This window comes from Spea bombifrons, chromosome 13, assembly GCF_027358695.1.
Source record: "Spea bombifrons isolate aSpeBom1 chromosome 13, aSpeBom1.2.pri, whole genome shotgun sequence".
NCBI classification, from domain to species: domain Eukaryota; kingdom Metazoa; phylum Chordata; class Amphibia; order Anura; family Pelobatidae; genus Spea; species Spea bombifrons.
The window spans coordinates 27607367-27619014 of NC_071099.1; the positions used below are offsets into that span (position 1 = coordinate 27607367).

At 41.7% G+C, this 11648-nt stretch overlaps 1 protein-coding gene across 1 annotated transcript in view; it reads right to left on the reverse strand.

Moving 5' to 3' along the window:
* The window catches only part of PTPRT (protein tyrosine phosphatase receptor type T), a 95220-nt gene extending 83872 nt beyond the window's left edge, over window positions 1-11348 (reverse strand). The window contains exon 1 of the mRNA XM_053452927.1: window positions 11101-11348. Within this exon, the coding sequence (XP_053308902.1) occupies window positions 11101-11173 (73 nt within the window). The 5' untranslated portion in view covers window positions 11174-11348. The remainder of the gene's footprint in view (window positions 1-11100) is intronic.
* Between the last annotated feature and the right edge of the window lie 300 nt (window positions 11349-11648).

Below are 11648 nucleotides of genomic sequence, written 5' to 3' on the forward strand. Positions count from 1 at the left end.
AGCGTACGATGAGAGGAGGGGGCTCCAGGCCAACGATCATCCGTAACGACAAAGAATATTTACTAAATCGAAGAAAAACAAATAAAAAATTATATATTTTTTTAAATGTAGAATTATGTGGTTACTTCTCCAAGAAGGTTCTGCAATAAAATCTTCTTTATCAACACCAATTATTTTTTTTTAGCTTAGATACATATAAATATGTCATAGAAAATGTAAAAAAAAATGCTTTATTCTGCGTTATTGAAAAGAAATCCTAATTAAAATCGCTTTCAGATTACTTTTTAAATGCAGACTCCATAAAGCTGAAAAGATGTGTATTTTCTAAGAGCAGCGAACCAAAGGAATAGAGACATTTATGCTTCCTTAAAAATGATTTTTTTTTTCATTAATGCACATTGGTTTTCATAATAATTCACAAAGAAAACTATTTAGATTTTAAAACGCACTTCCACATGCTTTTTCAGCGCGCGCCTGAATAAATACATTTTTAAAATCTCTTGTGTCGCGTCTCTGGAGTCTTTTGATAGCATATAATAATATCAAAGAGCACAAAAAAAAAAATCACCCCCACCCAGAAAGGGAAAGTCATAAAAAATACAGTGTAATAGAATTTAATAACTAAAGTGGCCTGGAATATGCAGCCCGTCTCCAGTGAGTATCCGAGGGGGAGAGAGTGCAGACTCCTGGCGAAGTATATCAGCGCATGTTAATAAATATAAAAAAGTCACATAAACGTGAGCACAGTAAGTGCACATAAAAAGCAGATTTTTAAAGGAACAGGCACGTCGATTTTTTATTACCTATAGAGTCTTTTACTGAATTATAATGACACCAGTGGCTATGGCATGGTCCATAGTCATAGCAGAGACCGGTATAGATCATCCAATAATTGTACAGATATCAGTGAGACATCAGTGATCCGGTGGTTGTGAAGTGTTAATATTCACTAAACCTCAAATACAATATTCAAGTTCAGGCAACGCTATCCGATCCCTGGCATCTAAAGGTTGGGGATTAGTGAATGGTTCCATTGGTGATGGATGACACAAGGCTGACATACTGGAGCTCTAGTCATTCACGAGATGTGTTAGAAAATAATTGGAGTTCAAGTCATTAATGAAAACCAGTAGGAAAAGAAAAAAAAGAGAAGATTCACCTTTCTACCATAAATATGAACAGATCCAGCCCAACAACAGGGTGGCTGCTGAGAAGATCAGTTGGTGAAAGCTTCATGGTTGGCCTACAAAGGTCTCTCAAAGCCTTGTTCCAACCAAGTGGTTCTGTTATTATCTCTCATTAAACAATTGCCTACCAAATGCTAGCTAAATAGGATGAAGCAGGCATTTATCCCATGGGGTATGCATTCTACAGGTTGTCCATGTCACCAGTAGCTTTTGGACTTTTCAGACTTCACTATGTATTAAACTATTGTGATCTGATCTACTTTCCTGCGAAGCATGCAACGCTTTCTCTTCTGTCTTTTCTCATTTGATACAATGTGTACAGGTAGTACAAATAGTGTACCCTGTCATTAATAAGGAAAATCACCCCCCTAGACCCTCAGACACTTCCATACAAGCAAATATTCTATGGAAGTACATATCATAAAGAATCTAGAAAGGGTAGAAATATTTTTACCTTAAATGCATCTACTTACAAATGTTTCCCAAATGAAATATTTTGGATTTTCTTATAATAAATCTATCGAGCGACTGGGTGACCCACAATAGTTTTTGTACTCCTCAGAATACTCCAATGAGATTAGATATTAACATTAGCATCTTGTGGGTCTCCTGATTCCTTACAATCCTTTGTAATCGATAGTCCAGTTGGCGATATGGAATTAGTCATTTCATTTCAAGTTACGAAACCCGAATGTGACAAAACGGGCTCTATATCTTTCATTGTAGTTCAGTGCTGACCCTTGCTGCTGGATGTGCACAGGGGTATTTTAAGACCCCTAAATTATACATATAATTCACGGTACTGAGAACACCAGCAAGGTCTTTGTTCATATCACCATAAATACTTATGTCTGTATTAATCTGAAAACAATAAATGAAGCTCCGTGACTGCTCGGCGCCATATCTCTAATACAGATTGCCGCACGTTCTGCTTGTACTGAGAATAATGTCCCCATGAGCAGTCTCTGCGGTGGGATATAATCGCCTATCCGTGTAACGAATACCGCATCATCCTGCTATTAACAACTATTTATTAAGCCGTGCCTAACCCCGTGCCTATTGCAAATATTAATAAACCATATAAAAAGCAATCGGTAATTCTTTATCCTTATAGCCTTAGGGAAGAGTCAAGAGTTGTAAGCATTATATTAAATGACATAAATAATTGAAATAAGTAGCAACGGGTCCCACTTCTGTCTAGGTATAATTTACGGTTACTCATTATTTTTTTTTTTAAAATTGATACATACGTGTGGAATTGCTATCAGAAGGACGTTTGCATAATTTATGAAAAGACTTTACAGCTCCAATAACCAGACCAGAAATAATGACCATGGCGGCGATGCCCCCGCGAAGCCGTTTCAAGTGGTGGAGCGGCAATTAGGTTATAATTACCTATCACCCCCTTTCTGCAGAGAGATGTAATACATTTACACATTGAACCCCCCGAATTCATGTATTATTAATATTTATTATTTTGTATAGCACCATCAGATGTCGGGGCGCTGTAGAAAGGGTGTCGATCTTTCCCGTGATATACTAGCAAGAAACATATGGAAACAATCTATAATTAATCATGTCTTTATAACCCATCATGTACCCAAACACTCTTTTTTTGCTAAAAATGCCACATCTTCATTGTTTTTACTTTTAAAAAAAGAAATCACTAATAAATGTTTAAGTTAGAGGTCTTCTTTAAAGAGTGAACTCTCTCTAATGTCTAAGGCTGGGTTCTACTACCCGTGACAATTTAGCTCTGCTTCAAAACTTCAGATTCCGACACTAAAATAGAACAAATCTGGAAATAAAAACGGTGCGAAATGTTTCACGGGTAATAGAACCCAGCTGATTGAATGATACATTCTGTCTGCTTGGTTCAAGGGGTTAGATTCACTCCAGACTCTTAATGAGAAATTATTACATCTCCGGCTTTTGATATTCTCCACTGTTCAAACTTATCACATAGTTCCTGGAGCAAGTGATTCACCTCGCTAGGCTGGAAACCCGGCGAGTTCTTTTAACAAGTCTCTCTCAGCCCGGCACATCATCTGTATTCCCAGGCATGTGGAATTCGGTCACATTTCTATGTTTTCAGCGTTCCTCAAGAGAATTATCAAAGAGGTAGCTGGGATATGGGAGTTATACAAACTCTTTCACCAAAATCTCTATGGAGAAATGATTCGGCGGCTTAGATGGAGGTTCTTGGTCTTTATGCGCGAGAGGAAATACTCCCCCCTTTTCTATTTTTAAGATCTGCGGCTCCTTTAATGTGCGGAAACAAGCGGGACATTCGTTAATAAACCAGGAAATAAAAAACAGTCTTAATTTAAAGAAATTATTATTCCTGTCTTGGCCTGAAGGATACAATTTAAAGCACAATGTTTCCTTGTTTCAAGGCACATGATATTCATCATATTTATCCCATCCCAACTGGACTGCCTCTCCATCAAAGGTTGGGCTGAAGATATCTATCCAGTGGCTCCATGTGGTGTTTGTAATACAGAGAATGCCAACCCCGTAAGTATATTCTTTTTCAGTGCTGGTTGACCATCATGGGAGCCAAGTGTTGGTTTCCATGCCAAATGGTCTTAACAGACAAGATCTTAAAGCATCAATAAGTCATAACACACTCGTGGTGGAGTTACGGTCAAAACCAGCTATGCCAAGGGAAAGAGAAAGATAACAGACTGTATTTACTACAGAATAATTGTGCTTTTGCTTTTTTCTTTTACCTAAAACCTTTAAAGAAAATAAAACAAAAAAGATATTGGAATATTTTTGGATCTGTATCAATCACTCCGAAAAACTCACTGAAGTAGAGAAACCATTGAAGGAAAACGTTAGAGCCCAGCAGCCGCCATGCCTACTTGTGGAAGAGCTGGGATGCCTTGCCAGATAAAGCGTACCTCGGGGTGAAACAAACGCCTAGTTATTCTGCCTTATTCTGCCGAATGCAAGTGTTTCAGCAAATGTCTGGTTCTTAAACCGTAAGTTTGTTTCTTATACCAAGGCCCAAACTAAACCCATTTAGTGTAAGACTCATTTTTGAGCTACACTCAAAGACACTAAGGTTCACAGCTTGATAACACGGGTCTCCATCAGGTAGCTCTCCAATCATCATGACCACTTGGTTGAGCAGAATGGCTGATGACCATGGGATAAATATAATTCAATAACATGAATTATAAGATTGATTGGCAGTGAACTTTTTTACTTGCAGACTTCTTAGGTCAGTGTATAAAATTAGTGAGACGGGGCTGGACTGGCTCACCAAGACACTGGAGAATATCGTGGTGGGCTGCCTGCCCTGGGCCTGGTCTGGAAGCCTCTAATACACGGCTGGCCATAGGGTCACTGACCATGTGACCCCACAAGTGGAAGGCAATACAACAGCTACTGCAGAATATGTAAATAGAATAGATTGCAAGCTCCCAAGACTTTTTATGTACATAATCCGGAAAAGCCTTACTGCTAGGAGGATAAGCACATTGAATTGAAATGCATGCAAAGGTTTGGGGCATGATGATGATGGTGGGGTATTTACTAGGGTGTGGGGGGCTTAACACATCCATGCTAAACAATAATGTCACTATGACATCCGTCCAACCCCGCAGGTGCCATGCTAACAAAGGGAAAATGAGAATAACCACAAGCATGATACATTTAATGTCCACAAAAGTGGTTACAAAACAAAAGCCAAATTGAACACATTCGTCTCCAGCGTGGATTCATGTAACTCGGTCCAAATGACATCCTCACAGCTGCACGTTACCAACCAATTCACAACGAGAAGAGAACATTTAAAGGAACAGTCACGCCATTTACAGAAGTCGCTCGTTTATAGATAGAACCTGGCTGTAAAAAACAATATGTGATGCGGAGACAGGGAGGCTCATAATTCTAGATCCCCCCCCCCAAGAATCACACAGTGAGGCTTCTGTCCCGTAGCTAGACCACCCAGACATCTTCATAATTTTGAATACTAATTGTCCTGTTTTTACAAAACCGAAGTTAAAAAAAAAAGTCAAGTAACCTTTGGCAGCAGCAGAAGGTCACTGAATGGAGAACAAGCTGTATATTTTTCCTTTGTGCCTAGATCGGGTCCAGATTACCGCCATGGAATGGTTGGCAGAGTCTGGCTCTACTAGCCCCAGGCTTGGTAACACCAGGAGGCCAGTGCAAAAAGAAACACGGTGCATGTATCTCTCTCCGGCACTCAACGGGTTAAAGCAAAAATGTCATACATTTAAGTCCATGGACTGCATGCTGCTCTTTTGTTTGCTTTACTATATGACTTTTCATTCAACTTTGTTATCTTTTTCTAGATGCCGGTTCAACGTCTGGCGTGAACACACTCGGCCCTGCACCCTTCGCAGACCGCCATGGATCCGGCTGTCAAACTATGTCCGCAAGTGGATTTCTCAAATTAGCGTGCGACTAATTAATAGACACGGATTGATGCGGGGATTATTATCCTGAGAATGTGCTATGTCCAAGGCTCTCAAGGAATGGCGTTACATCCCGGCTATCACAGGTACATTGCAATTAACTAATCATTTTCAGTAAATGTTGGGAAGATGACAGTGCCAGCCATGTTAAATATAATGATTAAAAAATAATAATGATATATTTTGTCCATGTCGCTCAATTTTAAAATGTCGCTATGCCTTAACTTGCTGTAGCAGGGTCTATGCCCTAATTATACACCCAATTTATACGCCGCCTTAATGAATTGCATTGATAGTTTAGGCTTTTTCCTTATAAAACAAGGGCCATTAGGGGCTCTAATGCTAGCACAAGGGCATCAGACTGGCACAACTGGGCCCATCAATGGCTTGTAACTTGGCACAGAGACTTAAAGACATTAAAGGGGATGTATGGTATATTGTACTCGAAGCGATTATGGTTTTAATGCTCTATAAACCCCTGTGCCAACTACAGAGTGCCCCTGCGGTGCCAGCTTTAGCGGGATCATTCTCTGCCCCCCGACACCCCTCCTTTTCCTCGGGAAATAGCTCAAATTTTTCGACGACAGACAGCGGTCACAGCCTGCACCCTCACGTGACACACTAAACGTTTGTTAGATTTACAAAGCGAGAGCGGAGCGAGTTATACGAGATCCTTAATTGAAAGATTTTATCAACTTAAAAAGGAGCGGGGTTTAAAAAAAGAGCCCGCATTTACATGGGAAGCTATGTGCTGACAGTGCCCCCTAATGGTCACCATGTGTACTACACCTTTTCTGGGCAGCCCTTTCCTCTTATGGAGGAACCCATTGTTTGATGAATGGTTAACAGCCGGGTTCTGCACTGTTAAACTTCTCACGGTGACAGACAGGAGGGCTGGCACTGCCATTCTTACCTGGACGACACACAGGGGAGCCGTCTTATCGACGCTCTCTGCAAGAACGAACACCAGCCCTGTCACTGTATATGTGCTTTATGTCTCGAAAACACAAGATCTATGCTAGCTATGAAACCTGAGTCCACATACTGCCCATGAGGTGTACACAGGGGGTATAAGTAAGAGCGGTTTTGCACATGCAAAGTTATTATGGTAATATATATGCCTCTGCATTATTTATAGATGCACAGAGAGTTTGGGTGATTAAAAGGTTATGTATGTGTATGTGTGTGTATATGCATAGGAGCATATTAAAAGTACTTTATCAATTCCATAGATATTTTGATGGGATAATGGAAAATATACAAATTCTGTACGCATACTGTCGTGTACTATAAATATTAATGGAATTCCAGTTCTCGCTATAGGATGCACAGGCCAACTTTATTAATAGGATAGTTATAAAATTAGAACTAGGGGGAATTAACAGAAGGGTTAATGAGAAGAGTAGAGTTAGAGGAGAAGTCATACGGAGGGGCTGTATGGCGCCATAGAAGGAGCTATAGGTGACGGTTCTATAGACAGGGATCAGAAGAGACATGGTATGGTATGAAGTGATATGAGAATAATTCATATTTCAATGGAGGGAGTCATAGCGAAGTCATTTCATGGAGCATCGGCATGACTTGTAAGGAACAATTAAACCGATCATGCATTTTATGGCATTATACAAGAATTTCATCTTGTTTATTCAGTATTTCTCTGTGAATATAATAACATTCCTTCATGCCTTGCATCCTCGGGCTGCAGACACATATATATTTTATACCACTGCAACCCCCCTTGTTCTATGCTTGCTAGGCTGGCGCTCTTTACCTGTCTTAAAGATTATCCCCCTTTCAAATGCATAAGCACAATAAGGGGATGGGTCAGACTTAACCCTTTGTTCACACACTAGGTCCTGGGGGGTCCTGGAAGTAGTAACCTGATTGATATTTTCCCCAATAAATGTAGTATTTCTCAGGAAAATGATGTGTGAGTCTTAGATAGTGAAAGGGTTAACAGCTCTCAAAGGCTGCCATAGCCCCGTGGGCTGTGTTTCAGATCCCCAGCGAGTCCCGGGCTCTTTGATTTACCATGTTAAGATCTTCCACCATCCTTCGCCCTCGCGCTCTCTCCTTCTCAGCTTTCGTTCAAAGTGCTGTTTGTTAAAATTGATCAAATATTGCTGGGTCTGCCAGTGTGTGTTCACAAGACGAGGGGGGCGAGGAGGGGGCTTTAAAATGAGTTTCTGGGGGGCATGGGTTAACCCTGTAAAGGAGGGATAGAATAGTCTGTTTGGTGAGTGAATGAAAAAGAACTTCATTATTATTATTAATATTAAGAACCAATACACCTGTTTGCCCCACAACACAGGCACAAGTCTATTACAAGTAGACTATATAGATTATATATATATATATCCATTGGTTGCCTTGGTGATTGCACCTCATTTACCATTTTGCACCAGCAGTCCTTTCTGCCTCTGTAGTGCATTACACCACATGGTTCACCAGTTTGCCCCTTAAAACATTTATAGGAACCCCTTTGCTATGAAATCATTTGCCTCTTTTTGTCCAATTCAAACAAGATGACCCTCATTCTTATAACGCGTCCTCCCATCTATCCGGTCCATGGAGGTCAGTAGCATTCATTTCAAGAACATGCCATAGTCCTTCATTAGGGGTGCTACGGCCATCGCTAAAGAAGCAATTCAACACGACGAGGATGCTGCATCTCTGCCCTGTCTTATAAAAGAACACATTAAATCCGCTCATCGGTAACGTATGTTTCAATACATTCTAACTTCATATATATGAACCCTACAGCAAACCGCTGTATTAAACTAAACTGCATTATGGATTGACACAAGTGCAGTATAAAAGAAACTCTAAAGTCTATTGTCTGTAGGTAAAATCATTTACCCGAGAATAATACGCAAATACCCCAAATATCGTAAAGGAGACCAGGCTGTTATGCGGACAACTTTGTCATTAGCCCTCTGAATGTCAAAAACATAGCAGTGGCTTGCTGTTGCCCTTTGGCATGAGAAGGGTTAAACCTGCCCTTTTACCCCCTCTCCCCCCCCCCTATTTCTGATGCCACGGCTAGCTTCTTTAACCCCACCAGTACCAGAGGAAAGTGCAAGCCATTGTAAAGAAGTATGCTGTGCACCTGGGAGACACTGAAAGGGTTAAAAATGCCAAAGCAAACTCATTACCAAAGGAAAGCAAACAGAATGAATGTAACAAAAAACGTATTAAACGTATACAATGTAGCATTACAAATAAATCTTTATGTGAAGACTTCAAAACCATCACTGGGGTACAGAAACTCAACACCACTATATAGACGTACAAGTGCATCAATATTGGGGCGCATGTACATGGGGGGGGGATAAAAGCCACAATGGTGTAATAAAGTAAAATATCCGTGATATATAGACTACAGTTCCGTGGTAGATACTTAGTATCGTTACCCAGGGCAGTGGGTTCATTACCAATGCTTAAATAGTAAGCAATAATCAATGCGATGTGACAATTAGACCTGAGAAGATACTCTCTACCACTCTACGGGGTTATCCTTCTATAAATAATCAGCATTCACGTGTAATTACACATAGAGGTGAACGTATAGATGATTAATATCACTGTACAGGATAACACGGATACTCAGCATCATTATACAATTCAACTGGATCACCGGGGATACGTTCATAGTAATAAATTCAGCACTTACTGAGCTTATATACTTAGTATTCTTACAGCTCATCCTTTGTTTCTGTTACGTGATGCACTACTTGTTATGTCCGGTTTACCCATCGTACAGCGCGGCAGCATATGATGGCGCTATATAAATCAATCAATAATAACAATATAACGGCATGTTCCTCAGTGCCTTTACACGTCATACACTTTAAAATCTCGCCATTGTTGAATGCTTTGGATAACTTTATGCATTCTTGAAGCTCGCGTTTCACGCACCCTCCTTACACGCACTTCGGGATTGCAGGGCACGCAACACAAGTGTGCCTCGCATCCCCTTAAAGCTACAGAAATAGCCGTGCGAGACACACACGCACACACACACACACGCACACGCACGGCGCCAGCTGTGATCACAATACAGCTCTGAGCATCCGCTGAGCGTTAACAAGCTTTGTAGCTAAATTGGTCTACAATCCCTTGTCGCAGGACACCTCGGAGGAGGGTGACCTCAGGGCCACCACCAACCTTTACTGGCCCGGAGACATACGGCAGCCCAGTGCCTCCATCAACTAAGCCGAGGGCCAGTCTCCCAAATGTGTGCTGCACCCCATCTTCACACACGACCTCCTTCCCCATACCTTGTCCTCCTCCAATATATCATTATTGTAAAGTCACAGGAGCCGGGCCCTCTTCTCCTTCTCTACCAGTCTGACTTCATTAAAGTTACCGGTGCTTCTAAATGATCTTCTTGAAATATCATTGAAATTCACCGTCCTCTATTGTAACAGCGCTACGGAACCTGTTGGCGCTACGTAAATAAACGTAATGTTCTGCTTCCAGCTTGCCCACTTTTCCAAATATTGTCTCTAACCCCTCGTTTCCCTCCCAGCTACCCTGACATTTGCCCCCCCCTCTCTCTTCTAGATTATTTTGCTATCTCCGAGCATCCGACAAATTTCCATCTGCTCCCCCTTTTTTTGTGCACCTGGCTGCACTTTTGCTACGGCGTCGGGGGATAGAAATATACCAATATGTTCCTTTTCTTGCATGACCGGTCTGGTTTCACAAAAGCTTTTTTTTTTCTCAACCCTTTGATGATGAGAGGCATTGATTCCGTGTGCTGCACTCTCTTCCAGCACTTAAATGGTTAAAGATAGCCCACCGTCAACTCTGGAGTATCTCAGGGCAATACCAGATAAGTTCAAAGCATCTTCAATACTTCCACGCAAGATGTTATTCTTCCAAAGAGCCAAATCTTAGGGACCAGGGACCAGGACGACTGATTAACCCTTTCCCTATCATAGAAGCGCTGGCCAATGCTCACATACAATGCTGAAAAGAACTTAATCTATATATATAGCGAATCGCTCCATAAGTAATGCAGTTATCTGTGCGATTTGGCAATGACGACCATTCTTGGATATATCGTAAGAAAGGAAAATGAATGTATAATCGTACAAGTATTTGAAATGCAATGCTAATAAAACAGTAATACAAGAAACTGTCAAACTAAAAGAAATAATCCTATGTTTACATGAAAATAACTAAGACAATGAGCCGGTCCTGATAATCAGCAGTCAGGGGGTCCCTGTACATTAAATACAAACCCCGCTATGGCTCAGCCTGTCCTGATAATTAGCAGTTAGGAGGACGCTGTACATCAGACATAAACTGAACACCGGATCGTAACGCCGAACATTTTCCTTGTAACTGCCAGACTCAGCATCTGGTGATAAATCACTGAATAAAGTGCATCTAACAGAATAAAGGAGCACAGGACGGGCGAGCGAAGCAGGAGCACAAAGACGGCAAAGTTACGTTACCTGCAAACACCTCTCCTCCTGCTGCGGGAAATAGCTGAAGGAGGAAGATGAGCAGACGGGCAGCTTCACGCATCGTAACCTGCCGAGAGTAACCCGAGAGTGCCAGGCTGGCAGAACACCGTGGTGGTTAGCATCCTACTGGCATATCTGCAAAGGTGCGGGGTACTTTAGGGTGGGCAGAGGTAGCCGGCGGCGGCAGATGCAGGAGGTTAGCTGCCTGCACCGCTGCTCGCTGCTTCGCTCGGAACTGAAGTGGCTTTAACTGATCAAGGAAAGGATTGAGAGAGCGCGAGAGAGAGAACAGTTTAAAGATTTCCCCGGAGCCCTAATGCCTGCCTCCCTCTCATCCCTCCCCTCCCTGTATCGAGCCGCCAGCTGCACTGCAAGCCCCCGTCTGGAAGGGTTAAATCCCCAGCCAAAAAACATAACGGGTACATCGTACGTTAGAAATCTTATTCCGAGACTATTAAAGGCAGCAATGGGGAGGGGGGGTATTTGGAGCTGTGTACAAAGTATGTAACAGCGAGCGGTAACACGGACCAAAGATG